This window comes from Bos indicus, chromosome 10 (assembly GCF_029378745.1).
Source record: "Bos indicus isolate NIAB-ARS_2022 breed Sahiwal x Tharparkar chromosome 10, NIAB-ARS_B.indTharparkar_mat_pri_1.0, whole genome shotgun sequence".
Taxonomy (NCBI): Eukaryota; Metazoa; Chordata; class Mammalia; order Artiodactyla; family Bovidae; genus Bos; species Bos indicus.
Window position 1 is genome coordinate 36,206,866 of NC_091769.1, and position 16,371 is coordinate 36,223,236.

The following is a 16,371-nucleotide window of genomic DNA, read 5'->3' on the forward strand; positions in this document are numbered from 1 at the left end:
TAAAAACTTGTCTCAATTTTTCTTTAACCAAAGAGCTTATTCTAAACTATTTGGTACTATTTTTCTACTTGTCTGCAATAGCCTCCCAGTAGGAAACAGTTATTGAAGTGCCAAGAAAGAATAAGGAGATGAAAACAAACATAGAAAGGGGATTATAATCACTTCTAGTTAAGTTTAAATTTTGGATTTATTTCAAGTTTGTACCAAAATATATTCCAGGCAACTCTTCAGATCATCATTTTCAGTCATAAGCCTTATGCACTGCTGTTCCAAAAGCTGCCAGGACACTGGAAGTCAGGTGGTCCCGCGCTCAGCCCAGGAGTACAGTTACGATCCACATGATAGATTGAGCAGAGGCAATACCCATGGACTCCCCGACCTTCCGCCCTGGTAGGTTGGGGTGTGTGATCTTAGGACTATATATTTTGGTTCTGAATATTAATCAGTGAAAAAGATTAGAGAGTACACATTCTGTGTTTTGTTCCTATAGCTCTTTGGAGTTCATCCACCTCAGCAGCAGTTGAAAGGGAGCCTCCAGTGTTTTATCCACACTCTACCCTAGGGCAGGTGTATACTAGTCTTGATTTTTTGAGAACTCACTTTATGGAAAAAGTAATAGAAACCCAGGTCTCAAGTACTTCCCCAATTTCAGATTAGGTAAGGGATTAGAATAAATTAACCAGTAGGAAGAAATTGGGGAATTGTAGCAAGCAGCAGTCAGACCTAGGAGTCAAGACACTCCCTTAAGCAGTCTTGCTCCGTTTCCTGATCTAAGCAGGACCTAAGGGGAAAAGACTTAATTTTTTTCCTTCCTTGAGTCATGAAGCCCACTGAAATGTGATTATTCTCCTAAAATTACTTCCAATTCTTCCAGGTCCTTCTGGAAAGCTGAATCCTAGGAAGACAAGAGAATAAGACTAGGACTTTAAATCCAAGCCAACATTTCCTAAACCATTGGTACCTGAGAATGGGCCCTTTGCTTCCTTGCTATTACCAGTCTTTTTCCCACTTTCCCAGGACAACCTGGAACCTACGAACTCTGTCTCCTCCCCAGGTGAGATGTATACGAAAAATCCCACATGCAAAGTGCAGACTCTCTTTTGGAGGGAAATAAGAACCACGGGAAGACATTCTTTCCTGAAAAGTCACATAATGACTCAGTGAAAGAACCCTGTATTAGAAAAGCTCTTAAGTATTACCTCTTTAGTGACATTTGGCAGCTCCAGGGCCAACTTCATCCACTCTTTAGCTTCAGGGTTTTTCCCTAGTTCTTTGTAGCACTGAGAAGAGACAACAGTGAAAACCTGGGAGAAATACCACCAGGAGACTAGAAGGGAATGAGTGTATGTTTTCAAGAAAAAGTATCAACATACATATATTTCATCTATGTTGAAATGGGCAGATGAGTTTACCTTACAAATATATATCCTTCCTGCTTTGGAAAATCCTGGCTGTAGTTCTTCAGCCTAGAGAAGGGAGAATGCATTTCAGTAAGAGGTTCCGAAATCCAAGTCAGGCTAAAGTTTATTAGAGTTCAGTATCCAACCTGGAGATTGATTCAGTGAGTCTACATTTTTTTAATAAGCCCTTCCAGTGGTTTCTCATTTTCCACAGAACAGGCACACATAAAACTCCCCTCTACCAGAAACCCCTCCCAATACACTAATGTCCTTAGGGAAAACAAGGTCACCCCGGCCTTTCTGGCTGCTGTCCACCCTTCCCTTCCCTCCCTGATACCTTTAGGAAGCTTGAGAGGGCATCCTGCACAGTAGCACCAAGGGGGCTTTCACTCAAGGCTGTCGCAGTTTTTTTTTCTAGCCAGCTCAGGTGAGAGACCTGCCATCAAAAGATCAAGGTGTAACTAAAAACTTAAGTATCTTTAAGAACAATAAATGTTCTGTACTGAAAGGAAAAGGGGCCAAATAGGACTGCATCCAGTCACCACTCCCATGACTGCCTGGAGGGAAGGACACATAAGCCAGACCATGCTGAGGTGACCTGATCTTCACTGCACGGTGATCAGTGTCTCAGGGTAGTTTGGGCCCTTGTGTCAAGCCCTGAAATCTAGCTCACCTGGTAGCACCACCTGCCGAGGAGAAAGTGAGCCATGGGGTTTTCTGGCTTGAGAGCAATGGCTTTGTCCACATGCTCCTAGAGCGGAAATACAAACAAGTTAACATCAGAGAGCAGAGTTACTAAGGGAAGAAAGGCAAGTCACAGAGCTGTAGGGTAGGAACACCTTTGCAGAGAGCTAGGTTGGAGCAGGTAATCTGCACGAGACCAGCACCAGGGAAGGAAGAGAAGCCTTTCTCACCTTGAAGCTAAAGCCACTCTGGATGCGCCTCTGGATGCCCTCATGCTCAGCCAGCTGACCACAAAGCACTGCATACCTAGGGGGAGAGCAGCGGCAGGCTCAGGACTGAGGACCGTCCCTGCCAGGAAGGGGCTTCCCACCCAGGGTTGACGGCACTGCCCAGTACTTCATCTGTACATAATTCCTCTTTTCACAGACCTATGGTCCCAATTCATATTCTTTAGCAGATACAGTGGTAGGTTCACAGTTCCCCAAAGTACACTGGGTACAAAAAGTGGGCTCTTTTATACTTAAAATTTAGACAAGGTCTCAATCCAAATGTCCCCTCATGATCAGTATAGCCATAGCTGTCATAAAAACTTAAGCAGGTCTCTAAAAATCAGCATCAATGTGTAAGAAACGTGAATACACTGTCTGCTTAGTTGGTGTCACTGGGAAGCTGTTTGGGAAGGGGATACTCTAAAATTAGCAACAGAAGCAGAGGAAGAAAAGGCCTCCGATTTCAGCCCTCTCCTCCACACCCTCCCAGGGAAACAAAGCCATCCAGCTTCCCATTTTCTGTCTTTAAAAACAAAGGTCTAAGAAACAGTGACCTGGCATCTAAAAAGAGGCACTGCAAAGTTTCAGCAACAGATGGGGAAACAAGGGCTCTCCAGCTCACAATCTGAGGGCAGAGTTACAGAAAGCAGCAGGGAGTGGAAAAGGAACACTGACTAAAACTGAGGTGCTAGAACCAGGCCTCCAGGTTGGCCCTGACCCACACAAGGTGGCAGGACTTTGCCCACATGAGATCACAAACAGGGCTGATGCTTTTGTGGACTAATACTGACTGCTGAACTTCCTGGGGGTGAGCTCACATCTATGTTTCCTCATGCCAGCAAAGCGAAGAAGCCAAAGTCCACCACCAGCCAGGGATCGCAGCTAGGGGAATGAAGAGCTTGTATGGGAGAGGGGAACGGCCAATGTCCCAACCTCCCTGAGGAGCCAGGAGCCTCAAGGTTGAAGCCAGGGATGACATAAGAAAGCTACTCATTTCTCCAAGTTTCAACAGGAAGCTGTACTACTCTTCCCTTGTCTCACTCCCAAGGCACTTCCCGAAGGAAACTCCCCTGGGTCCCTGGCTTGGGGGAGGATTGGGACATATGAAAATAAAGGCCAGAGCTTCCTCTCCTGGTGCCTCTGGCAAATGCCTGTTTGGCCAGGGCAGAGAAAAGAAAGGGCTCTGCTCCACTCTAACCCATGCTGGGCTCTTTCTGGGGCCCTGCAGGGTGTTATTACCACTGATGACACTCCGCATTCTCATTCCCCTTCTCCAGAGCGACCTCAGCTTCTTCTTTTCCTGTAAGACAGAAGTGATCCAGAGTTGACTCGGGCTCCCGTGACCCCTCCACGGGAAAGGCTGTGGGAGGATGGTCTGCTCTAGCTCTCACAGTTCCCACCCAAGCAGGACTTATAAATAGTTATGCACTTGAGCAGAGTGAAGAGATACAAATAGCTTTTCAAGGATAACTTCCACTTTGCCTTGCTTTCCCTATCTCTGTCATCAGCTGTCCCAGCTATACAACACCCACCCGACATGCTCAGAGCACTGCAAATATAAAAGGACTCGAAAGCAATCACAGTTGCCCTAGTAGATCATTACCTGGAGAGTTTTTGATTTGGGGTCTGTGGATAGGCCTTAGGGTGTCCATGAAATCCCACTGAAATATTAGGCATAAGTCCATTTTCTTGAGAGGGTCCACAGCTTTGATTGGATTCTCAAGAGGACCATGATCTAGGAACAGTAACCATGGCTCTGGGCCAGAACTCCTCACTAGAGCCAAATGACCTGGCATCTGACCAAGGATGACTTTCATGTAGTCCTTACCCAAGTTTTCCAGGCACCAAAACTAACAGAAATCAAGGCCTAATCACATGCAGGCTCTTGACAAGGGTCCCCTAGAACATCAAGAAGCTGGAGCCCTCCAGATCAGAACCGTTACACCTACGCACTGGAGAAAACAGAACACTGCGAAATGGGACATCTGATTAGAAGAGGGCTTCCATAAAAGAGAATGAAATAATGCCATTTTTAGCAACATGGACAGACCTAGAGATCATACTAAGTGAAATAAATAAGACAAAGAAAGACAAATATACATCACTTATGTGTGAAACATATTTTTTAAAAATGATACAAATGAACTTATTTACAAAACAGACTCAGAAAACAAACTAGTTACCAAAGGGGAGGGATAAATTTGGAATTCGAGATTAACAGATATGAACTACTATATATTAAATAGATAAACAACAAGGACCTACTGTGTAGCAGAGAACTATATTGAATATCTTGTAATAACCTATAATGGAAAAGAATCTGCAAAGTATATCTATGTATAACTGAATAACTTCGCTGTACCTCTGAAACATTATTAAGTCAACTGTATAATAAAAATTTGAAATAATAAAAAGAAATTTTCAATGGTGAGGGCTTGAAAGGGAACACAGGGAATGGAACAAAATTAAGGTGTTAAGGTGATAGGCTGGCTAATCTGAAATGTTTCCTCATGTATAAGTGATAGTAATCATGGTATAATTTTGTATATGCAACAAATACATTTAAAGAGAACAGGTGAGAACCCTACAATTCCCCTATCCAAGCAGAACCATGTGGCTCTACCACTGAGGGACACTGTCTTTTAGGGGACTTTACTCTGCCCGCTTCAAAGCACTCACTCACTAGGGAAATAACGGTGAAGAATAAGGCAACCAGTTCCTGCAGCCTCCTGATGGTCCAGCTTCTAGAGGCAACACAAAATGAACTTTAGATCCACCAACAATGGTCCTAAAAGGCTAGAATCACAGAGCAGAGCCTTCAAAGTCTCTCCATAGTCCCCTGACCTCCAGAAGGAACAGATCTGTCTGGGGGTGCTACAAGGAGCCATACCAGTGTGGGCATAGCTGCTTCTCTAACCACTGCTCCATCTCCACCTTCAGGGTTCACGTTGGCTATTAGTACTAAGAGATGATCAAAAGGAAAAGGAAAGGTGGTTGTTGCCACCAAGAGTCCAGACACCAGCCCCAAACGCTGATCAGAATCCTCACCTGAAACACAGGAAAGGTAGCAGAAACTTTTGAAAAGAAACAGACAGTAATTAAGCACCTTCAGTTAAAACTTCCAGGGATTTTTCTGAAGATCAAACATTCAGCTCAACTGACCTTTCTGTATTGGCAGAATTCTACAACAGTTTATAGAATGACGACCTTGAGGTACTGTCAGACTCTACATTATCAAAAATTCAATGTCTGCGAGGCTGTACTACGAGATGTGGAAGTCCACCGACGGTGCCTGACTCAGAGGCTGTGTAGCTAGGCGGGACACATCTTGCCCGTAAAACCAGTCTCTAAAATCTCAAGGGTCTTAACTTCACGACAGTAGAGGACAGGCCATGAACCTGGCATGAGTCAGATGCACCCTACATGCCCGGGGACAGGTTCTGACAACAGAGCTGGCTAGTAGACCCCACGGGCTTGTAGGCTAGTGGTATTCTCCCAAACTACTCCTTCCTGGCACTCACCAAACGTACTCCACTCATTATGTTCTTAAACACCTGCCCCACAGGCTCCATAACTGAAACTAGAGTCGTAAACAGCAGCAAAAAAAAAAACCCTCCTCAGGTTAAGAAAGGTTTTGCCCTTTGTAGTTAAAGAATTAGGACAAAGAACAGTGCTAATGAAACAACCACAAATGACCCTGAACAATGCAGGGGTTACTGGCCCTCTGCCCAGTCAGAAATCCACGTGTAACATAGTCAGCCCTCTGGCTCACCAGTAGAGGATCTGCCTGCCAGTACAGGAGACGAGGGTTCAATCCCTGGGTCAGAAAGATGCCCTGGAGAAGAAAATGGCAACTCCAGTGTTCTTGCCTGGGAAATCCCATGGACAGGAGCCTGGCAGGCTACAGTCCATGGAGTTGCAGAGTCCGACACAACTTAGCAACTAAGCAACAACAAATCCTCAGGCCCAAGCAACCACGGACTGTATGTGCTTGCACTGCTCAAATCACTGATGTTCAAGGCCAGCTGTGCTACAGTCACGTATGCCTGTGTGACTCAAGCCCCATACCGTGCAGAAAAGCAGAGACTATTCTGTGTCTCCAGGAGGAAATGGGTCTCTGGGAGCCAGTCTGTCCCTGCTGAGTACCTGAGCCCCAGCTGCCCTGATAGCCTGCGTCTTGGTGGGTCCCCTAGGCCCCAAGCCACTGGGCTGGCTCCACCCTCAGAATCAGTCAGCTGCACCAGGAGGCTGTCAGCACTTACCACTTAGGGCATAGGACCTCTTCTCACTCGCCTCCTCGGTAAGCTCACACATGTCACTGTAGGCCCGGGCCAGGCGCCAGAGAAAGTCCTGCCGGCTTCCATGCTGCAATCCAAAGAGAGGGATGAGGGCTCCTTCTCAGCTGCAGAGAACTGGAGCCCTGACCTTCTCTCTGTGTCGTAAACACTGATATCAGGCCATCTACATGGCCTCTCACCTGCAGTTAGGTGGTGACATCATCTCTAGTCAGTAGACTGCACAACCCACAAAGTGGGTGCCTCCTGGCCTCCCAATGCTATGAGGAGGGAAGGCCAACTCCAACATGTAATGAGTCACAGCAAGAGCATGTGGCAAGGCCCAGGAAAAGGGAAATTCTAACTGAGGGCATTTATAGCTCAGTTCACTTCAGTCGCGTCCAACTCTGCGACACCATGGACTGCAGCACGCCAGGCTTCCCTGTCCATCACCAACTCCCGGAGCCTACTCAAACTCATGTCCATCAAGTCGGTGATGCCACCGAACCAAACCATCTCATCCTGTCGTCCCCTTCTCCTGCCTTCAGTCTTTCTGCATAAATTCTGGCAGTGAACTTGAGAAGGGAACTGTGATTGAGTGACCCAGACACTTGTCACTGGTGATGAAAACTTCAAATGGGGCAAGCAGCTGTGGGTCTGCCTCAGGGAAATAAAAGGGGAAAGTTTCAGTTCTTTCCACATTTCTCCCTATGCTGAGAGCCAGAGCCAACTACCCAGGGGGTGGTGGGGGAGGAAGCGCTGGGGCAGGGAGTACACAGGCCCCTAGGGGCAGCACTTGGCCTCCTTGGAAAAGGGTGTACGACCCTGAGGGTAGATGCAGAAACTCGCCGTGTCACCCTCATTTCCCTTCCCATGTCACCTGGCAGGGTCACTGACATACTCGTGGGAGTGAGCAGGGGAAGGAGGGTAGACGGGCCGTTGGAGCCTCACCACCAGCTTGTTGTTGAGCAGCAGCTGGAAGCCCTCCCGCTTGCCCTGCTCACTGCCCTGGTGCAGCTCATCTGCCTGCTGCAGGAGCGGCATCACATCTTCCTGGCCAGGGGAGCCTCCAGCCTCCGGGGCTTCAGGCTCCAGACCCAAAGCCACCTCCACCTCCAGGTCCAAGGAGTCCTTTCTGCCCATCTTCACGGTCTCGCAGCTCACTTCATCTTCACCGTCACCGTCACTCTCCCTTTCAGAGTCCCGCTCATAGTCAGACTCAGCATTGGCTGTTGTGTAACTGTGGCGGGGAAACAAAGTGACAAGGGCAAGGGAGGGGATTACTTAACCTCAGACCACCAGGGGTCTAGCCTCCTCCACAGAGGGGCTCTCCACAGCGCTGCAGCCATCAGCACTGACCGTGAGCCATGCCCCTCACTGAGGGGGGACTCAGTCCTGAGAGAATGCTTCCTAGGGAACCACAGGAAAATGATCTCGGAGGGGAAGAGTGACCAACTCGGAGCCCTGTGACAGTCAGAGGCCGATATGAGAAGCCCCTGCTTAGCTACCACCACGTCTGCCAGAAAACAGAGAAAGCCTAGAAAGGTATCAACAAAATGTCAGTAGACCTCTCAGGGCAGAGGAATTAATATCCCCCCTATATTTTAGTATTAGATGGGATTGCTTTAGGGACCATATATTCTTATAAGTAAAGTAATAAAAGTTTAAGATAAAAACCTTCAGATGTAGGTGGAGCTCGATGGCTCACGAGGGGAAGGGTTTGTCAATCATTTTTGCTTTATCAGCCAAATGCACCTGCCAGAACCAACATGGGTGGATGCCAGCCTCTGTGGCTGTGGGTAGCCACAGATATACATATTTTCTTTCTCAATTCAATGTATACCTCTGTCCCAAGTCAGTAACCAAACCTCAACCACAACAGGAGTAGCCCTTGGAAACCTTGGGAACTGGTGGGGGGAGCGGGGGAGGGCTGCAGCTGGAAGCAAGAAAGGCCGAAGATGCAAGCAATCCCTTAGGAAGGTGTCTGTGGGGCTGCCATCCAGGTGTCTCCTGGGGAGCTCAACTCTGATTGCATCCACTGTTTCTCCTGGATCTTTGCCTCCACCAGCAGCTAATGATACTGTTTTCTCCAACTGCCAACTGAGTCAGACAAAAACTGAGCAGAGCAGAAGATAAGGCTTCGAGGGGTCACAACCAGACACCAAAGAGCCCCCAGGCTGAGTGAAGGAAAAGCAGGTTCTGTCTGAGCTAGCAGGTTCCAAGACACAGGGAAGATCCTTGAGTCACTTAAGGATAAGCCTTCCTCCGTCCTGAAATAAAAGAGAGGTAGGATCCCTGTGGCTGGAGCAAATCAGACCCGAAGGAGAGACACAAACAAAGTCACAACAAGATAGCCTAAGGTCAAGGGGTCTGAGTACTGCAGGTCCAAGTGCTGTCCTCCTTGTCTGCAAAGCCAGAGAGGACAGGGACCAAGTGAGTAACCAGACCTGGGGTCCAGTCCACCCATCCCATTTCTTTATAGAGGAGCTTTCAGATGCATTTAACAAAGGGGCTCCAGAAACATCTATTACAAGAAATTGGAAAATATTTAAAACCTTCTTAACCTTGCTTTTTAAAGAGGTTATAGAAGTATCTCCCCCCTCAAGCAATTTGCAGTAAAAAAAAGGGACAAGGACAAGTGGTATCAGATTTCACAACCAACCTGGGTGGTGGTGAGCAAGACCACACAGGGGCAGCCTAGAGAAACTCTCTTAGGCTCCTAGGCTTAGACAATAACCTGCCCCATCCAGAAAGTCAAATCAGTGGCTACCAGTGCCCCTACTCAGCCCAACCAGGCCCAGAGGCAAAATGAGTAAATGAATTTTTGGCAGGTGCAAGCTTGAGTCTCATCACTTCATGTTGCAAAAAGAACAGGAGACCCCACTCATTCCCTGCTCAGCTGAAGGCTGCCTCGGCATATGGGGAGAGACCCCTGCTCTCATCCTGCCTGAGCGCAGTCTCCAGGGAAGGAAGCAGGGAGGAAGGTCCTTCAGTGCTGTGATCGCTCTGGGCCGTAAAGGCCGGGGAGTTCACATGGGCAAGGAAAAGGAGAGGTCGGGGGACCTTGCTGCCACCCAGTGACAGCTGGTATCGCAGCATTCTCCCACATTTCTTGGACCACATACCCAGCTGCTGGTGAAATCCACCAGAGAAAAAGTGGTGACCCTTTTGTTCAACATGCCCGGCAGCTTTTGAGATGAGTACAGACCTCTGAAAAGGTCCTTTAGTCCTGTGCACTCAAGCTAGACACACTGTTCCCACTGTGGAGCAAGGACTCCAGGCTCCCTTGAGGCAAGGAGGCCAACTCTGCTCCTTAAGGAGAGCCCCCGCGTCAGGGATCAAGGACTCTTACACACACAGCCCTCCCAGCAATTACATTTCTTTCCTCCAACTGCTAAGCCCCATAAGAGGTGCTGAGCTGAGGCAAAGACAAGCAGGCCTGGGCCCTGACCCCACAGTGGCGGGGAAGATAAGACCAAGAGGAATGAGGTGATAAGCAAACACCCAAGGAGGAGTGGCAATGAGGCTGCCGGCAGTGGCTCCTGGCTGGAATGCCTGGGCAGGTTTGCCAGGGGAGCTGGTATTAGGGCGAGTTGGGTTTTGCAAGGAGGGAAGTAAAGCTGCATTTGCAACAAGGCTCTGGGAACAAGCTCACTGACCCACCCAGTGATTCGGACTCTGGCATATTCAGCTGATCCCCTGGGAGCTGTTTTATTTGGAAGAAAGCGAGAACACAGCTTTCAGTGGCGCAGAGCTGTCCATCAAATAGTCTTATTCTTTCATCCCTCAAAGAAGCTCTCCTTCCCCAGGGCCCACAGGTTTAAAGCCATTCCCAATATCATATATGGAACAAGTCGCCAGTCCAGGTTCGATGCACGATACTGGATGCTTGGGGCTGGTGCAGTGGGATGACCCAGAGGGATGGTATGGGGAAGGAGGAGGGAGGAGGGTTCAGGATGGGGAACACATGTATACCTGTGGCGGATTCATTTCGATATTTGGCAAAACCAATACAATATTGTAAAGTTTAAAAATAAAATAAAATTAAAAAAAAATAATAAGCCATTCCCAAGGCTTGGTCTCCTTGACCATGACCAAATGAATGATTCACCACGGCCATTGCTCCTGAGAGCAGTCGGCTAAACCAGTCTTGCACCATGCACGACCATCGGCTTCCACATGCCACAGGATCGGTCATAAGGCTAAGCCTGCTGGAGCTGTTATTAAGGAAGCCACCCTTTCTCTCCAGCTGCTACAGGCAGCTGGCAGCCCTGTCCTGCCCTGTATGGCTTTGGGAGCCCCAGTGAGCACCCTAAGCTACGAAGCACCCATAAACTTCCCTGGTTAATCACTCTGGCTCGTGCTGCCCCCAGAAGCCTGTACAATTTCTTAAAATCATCATGAAGGGGTTTGAGTTCTATTATCCTAGTCTTGGGCAGAGCTGTGACCTGTCCTTATGTTCCACACTCATAAAGTTCAAATGTCAAGTAAATGGCTTCCTTGGGTTGCTTAGAAATGCTCCTTAAGAGATGCTCCTCTCTCTCCTTTGTGAGACTAAGGAAATACCTCTGAAGTGCTTCCCACCTGTCTGTCACAAAGGAGGAATAAACTGGTTAATATTATGAAGTGTTTCAGCTGAAGAGGGACATGCTGCAAAGATCATGAATGACTGGTTTAGCTTCTGGTTTCCATGTGTATGTTTGGAGCTACACCAGTCGTTCTGCCCTGAAAGGACAGGCCTGACTGCTCACTACACCAGCCTCTTCTTTGAAGGGGGAGAAAGGTCAGCAAAGGCCACAAAGAGAGACCAGCCTCTAGACCCCACGTGGGCCACCTGGATGGCGGCCTTGAAGCAGACACGGGCAGACGCTGCTATTAACAGCACTGCAACGAAGATGTTCATTCAGACTCCATCCGTGGGATGGAAATTTCAAAATGGCACCCGTGGTTTAAAACCAAAAAGCCCTCAGCCTGACCAACCTGGGCGTTCCACCAGACTCCTGCCTGCAGCCCTGTCTCACAGTAAGGCCTATGGCCAGACCTGCTGGCCCACCAGTTACTCAGGTGAGTCACCGCCCACCTGTGAAGAGGGCGAGGGCGCACAAGCGGATCTCCCCGTGGGAAGAGAACTTCCCGAGGGAGGGAGCGTGCTTAGCGCTTAGACAGCTCTGTAGACCTGGCCCAGTCACTCAGTGAAGGAAATAAGGCCATTAAGACAAAGCTTACAAAGTCCTCCTGATAACAGGAAACCACCCAACCGACGTTACAATAAAACAAAAATAAAGGATCTAATAACTAGGTAAAAAGCAAACCTACTCTGAGAAAAATAACAGATGCAAACACTAACTGCTGTTAGACATTCCCATCTGTCCGGATGACATGTGGTGGATGGTTTTTCTTATTTCAACTGTTTTGTATTTCATTTGTTTATATCCTTACCTTGTTCTAAAAATTATTTACAGCAGCTTGGTGTGAACTTTTCATTCTGAACATTACTTTTACACAATGTAACCTGGCTGAAGCCACAGCTGTCTCCAGGAGACATGACTCACCCGCCTTCACTCTCGGCATCCGTGAACGTGGCTCCTGAGGCAGCCGTGAAGTAGACAGAGCTGGAGCCGGTAGAGTCACTCCTCTCCCGGGCAAATGGGAACCTTCGCCGCCGAGCCACTTTCTGGTTCTCTTCCATATGTGATCTGAAAAGTAAGCTCCTTTCCAGAGGGTGCCATTAGGCCCTTCCAGCCTGCCTTTCCCCTCACCATGAGGGAGCCTCTTACTACTGCTGCTCATTAAAGGGCCCAAAGCAGAGAAACTCTGGGGTCTCTGCCCTCAGGAGAGCAAGAAGGGCAGCTGGCGGGACCCAGCCTACAGAGCAGACCAGGTTAAACAGGACAAAGTATTTCAGCTGCTGCAATAGACCCTGAGGGCCCAAAGGCAGCAAGAACTCAGGTAAGGCAAGGAATCAAGCACATGGCTTCCCTGCCAGAGAGGTGAGAAGCCAGAAAACTGGCTGTGTCCTTACAGACAGACAACAAAGGCTGAGAAAGCTGTCGGGGCGAGGAAAAGCTAGGGTGCAGGGGCCAAGGCAGCAAGGAAGGCTGCAATACTCACCGGACCTCCCCCACAATCTGCCCAGCAAGCCCCTGCAGGCTGCTCCTCAGCTCTTCTACCTCCCGCCGCAGCGCCACCAGGCTGGTCAGCACGAACTCCAGGCGGTCCAGTACCACCTCCTGTCCTCGTGGAAGGCTTGAGAGCACTGCAGCATCACCAGCCTCACCCGGGGCTGCCCGCAACGGCCTGACTGGAGGACGGAGGACAGGAGACAGCGATGCCCGTGGGCTAGAGGGACGAGAAGATCCTGCACCCAGAACTCAAGAACTCTTACTTCTCACTGGAGTTCAATTTATAAAGATCTTTGAGGGTCAGATATTCACAAGTCCCAGGTAACAAACCCGGAAAAAAAAAAAATCAAGGTCCCAATCTTTAAACGAGAGCTCTCCAGGGAATTCTCTGGTGGTTTAGTGGCTAAGATTCCATGCTTTCACTACCAAGGGTCCAGGTTCAATCCCCGGCTAGGGGACTAAGATCTTGCAAGCATGGCCAAAGGGAAAAAAACAAAAAAGTCCACAAGAGCCCTTTGTTCCAAAAACCTTGCACCCAGGGCCCTTCATGAGCACTGTACACCTTGGCAGATAATGTAGAATGCTCTCGCAAGAGTGCGATACCTAGAAGGCAGGATAGCTGCCCTGCTGCCCAAATCCCAGGCAGTCAATCCTTACCACACAGCAAAACTGAAACTGAGCTCACTCAAATTCTGATCTTGCACTTTACAAAGAATAGCAAAGAACACTCTTTCCTCTCAAGAGCTTCATTTAGTATTATCAGAGAGTGGCAAGGTAAACAGGGGCAGTTACTGAGAGAAAAGGTACACCAGGAAAAACCCACCCAAACCCCACTGGGAAAAAACATCATCACCAAGCCCTGAATTGAGCTCTAAGTAAATTCTAAAATGCTAGAAAACGGATACCTAAGACAAGTGGACTGGGAAATGTAAAAACAGGAGAGAAACCAGAAAGGCAGGACCCACAGTCCAAGCAAGCATAAAGCTGTTAGAGGAAATCTAATAACAATAAAGGCTGGATTACTGTACAGACCCAACAATGTTCCAGTATGTAAAGCAAGAAAGATCCCTGGGAATGTGGCTACCACCTCCCAACCTCAGTAGAAGAAAGATTACAGCTGAGAAATTACAAACCAACAAACAAAATACAAGGAAAAGAAAGGAAGGGCAAGCACACTTGCAGCGCTCTTACTACCAGCTTATTAAAATGCTGACAAAAAAAAAAAAAAAAAAAATAAAATGCTGACAAACAATTTCAATCTAAGGTGAAAACTCTTAAGACTCTTCAAAAACTAACTGGCATTTGGTCATCAGAGGAAACATGTGTTTCCAATGAACATGAGGCAAGATGACTTGAACCCTCTTCTATCACACACACACATGAGGGGAGTAGTTTGGACGAGCCCTAGATGCTTTGCTCTAATGGGTTAACATTAAAGTTTTCCAAAACTGAAAGTACTAACCATTTGTGTCTGGCTCCCAGCCATATTCAGCTTCAACTGCAGTAAGTGCACTCCCGGCCCCATGCTGTGGGAAGTCCACAGGACCAGGTGACCAAGCCCAATCCTGCCACTTACTTGCTCTGTGACAGCCTTGGGAAAGTTACACAACTTTTTTCAATCTCAACTTACTCATAAGAAGGATTTAAAAAAACAAAACCTTGAACTATATAGTCTCCAAGGTGTCTTCGAATGTTAATATTAACCTAATTTAATACATAAGCCTCAAAAGATTTTAATTTCTCCAAGACTATTCTCTTTTTACTTTCTTTCGGACCTTTACTTATTAAACACCTCAACCACACTAAGCAAGTAACTTTAATACATACACAGCACTTCTGCGGCCAGAACTAAAAGTGAAAGCTAAGCCTTTTCACTATATACTTTCCTGGGATCACAGGAAAAAGACGACAGAAGAGGAAGACTGCTTTTCCTTTTCGATAAACTTTCCCCAAACTTGAAACTCTCGGGCCCCGCACCCACCCACCTCGTTTTTCCTGTTGTCCTGTCCCGCAGGTTCTGCTACGAGCAGCCCCGACCCCAAGCCCACCCCCTCAACAGTCACTGAGGCCTCAAAAGCCCCGCTCCTACCTTGGCGTCCAGGCTCTGAAGTCTGCGTGTAGTCCAGAGAGTTGGACTGACTCTGGCTCTGGCCGCGGCGCTGGGTCCGTTTCCACCGCTGGCTATAAAGGGCACATAGGAATCCAAGGCCCGCGGCGGTGCCCAGCAACAGTCCTAGCCCGGCGCGGGCGCCACCCAAGGTCCCCAGACTAGACATGCTACACCTGCAGCCCGCGTGAGCCACCAGGAGCAAGCGGGCGAAGGAAGGGAGAGAGATTCGTGAGTGTGGTCCACCCATCGCCAAAGCCGAACCCTGTAAGATAATCTCCCTGCCCAGACCCCGAGCATTCGCCACCCTCACCCTAGTCCCGACCTTAAGGTTTCTGCTAGCCCCCAGGCCTGACTACCACGCCGCCCACTCGGCCCTTCGCAGCCTCCACTCCAACACGCCCCCTAAGCCTGATACCGGAGTCAGGTCGATGGGCTTCCAAATCCACCCCCCAGCCTCACGACACTGCAGACCACAAACCCGCCGCCCTGGCTACAAAACCCTGGCCTTTCCGCCGCGCCCTTTGAAGGCGCCCCAGCCTGTCTGGACCTCAACTCACTCTTACTACCGCTAGCTACTGTGGCGAAGGCCGCGGCTTCTCTGTCAATGACTGTGACGTCATCAAACGGTGCCAACTAGCAGCCTCGCGCGCCTATAAGAAGGCGGGGGTGAGCAGCCCTTCGAGACTCCACCTCGTGGCCAGGTTTTTCCCTAGGGGGCGGGGCCACAGGCACTACCAGGGGGGCGGAGCCAGCAGAGATCTGGAAAGGCGAATCAAGAATGGGTTAGAAGGCGAGTAAAAGTGACCAGGGCTTCCCAGCTGGCGCCGCTAGTGTTAAAAAACCTGCCTGCCAATGCAGGAGATGTAAGAGACGCGGGTTCGATCCCTGGGTCAGGAAGATCCCCTGGAACAGGGCATGGCAATCCACTCCAGTATTCTTGCCTGAAGAATCCCATGGACAGAGGAGCCTGGCGGGCTACCGCCCATAGTGTCGCACAGAATCGGACACGACTGAGCGACTTAGCACGCACAAACAGGGGAAAGCTGAGAGACTGCCTGGAGTGGATGCTCAGAGCAGTAACTCCGTGGTCTGGCCAGCTGAGGTTCCATCTCCCTCCAATCACACCAGGTTACAGCTGAGGTTCCATTTCCCCTCAATCACACCAGGTTACTTAGTGTTCCCGGAATATGCTCCTAATACCCAACGTTTCTACCTTTTCCACTGCTGCTCTTTCTGTCTTGAACCCCTACCTGGAAAACGCCACCTCTCTCCACCTTTCCTTAACCCTCGGTCAAAACTCAGACTTTATTTGATTTCAGCTCAATTTGTTTACGTATTTTTACTCAAATCGTTGACTAAGCTCAACACAATAGTGCCTTTGGCAATTCAAGTTAAAACAGGTTAAGTTGTTGGTTATCCACAACAGGCCCTGAGTCCCCAGGGCCAGCTTCTGCCAGCTGACATCTGAAAAAGATGCACACCCCATCATTTAAAAAAATCTTAAACCTTAAA

The 16,371-nt window shown here is 48.7% G+C and overlaps 1 protein-coding gene across 6 annotated transcripts; it reads right to left on the reverse strand.

Moving 5' to 3' along the window:
- Positions 1-168: 168 nt before the first annotated feature.
- Positions 169-15,561, reverse strand: RMDN3 (regulator of microtubule dynamics 3). Of its 6 annotated transcripts, none has more exons than XM_070797281.1 (14): positions 15,417-15,561; positions 14,839-15,032; positions 12,739-12,985; positions 12,180-12,323; positions 7,579-7,867; positions 6,616-6,718; positions 6,126-6,188; positions 3,593-3,653; positions 2,315-2,390; positions 2,074-2,151; positions 1,738-1,836; positions 1,413-1,466; positions 1,200-1,280; positions 169-895 (listed from the first exon to the last, which is right to left on the reverse strand). In XM_070797281.1, the coding sequence occupies exons 2-14, from the start codon at positions 15,023-15,025 to the stop codon at positions 842-844; spliced, it is 1,536 nt and encodes a 511-aa protein (XP_070653382.1). In that variant the 5' UTR covers positions 15,026-15,032; positions 15,417-15,561; the 3' UTR covers positions 169-841. The 6 variants fall into 6 exon arrangements, 5 of the variants coding, with proteins under 5 accessions (XP_070653382.1, XP_070653381.1, XP_070653383.1 ...); XM_070797280.1 differs by having other exon boundaries at positions 15,275-15,465; XM_070797282.1 differs by having other exon boundaries at positions 12,739-12,928; positions 15,275-15,463.
- Between the last annotated feature and the right edge of the window lie 810 nt (positions 15,562-16,371).

Bases quoted from the DNA above. Each gene is read 5' to 3' on its own strand.
- RMDN3 (XM_070797281.1), bottom strand. From the start codon at position 15,025: ATGTCTAGTCTGGGGACCTTGGGTGGCGCCCGCGCCGGGCTAGGACTG. The intron at 2,391-3,592 runs GTAATAACACCC...CTCTCCCCCTAG, and splicing joins AATGCGGAGTGTCATCAGTG to GTATGCAGTGCTTTGTGGTC. The intron at 1,467-1,737 runs GTATCAGGGAGG...TCCCTTCTCTAG, and splicing joins CCCTCTCAAGCTTCCTAAAG to GCTGAAGAACTACAGCCAGG.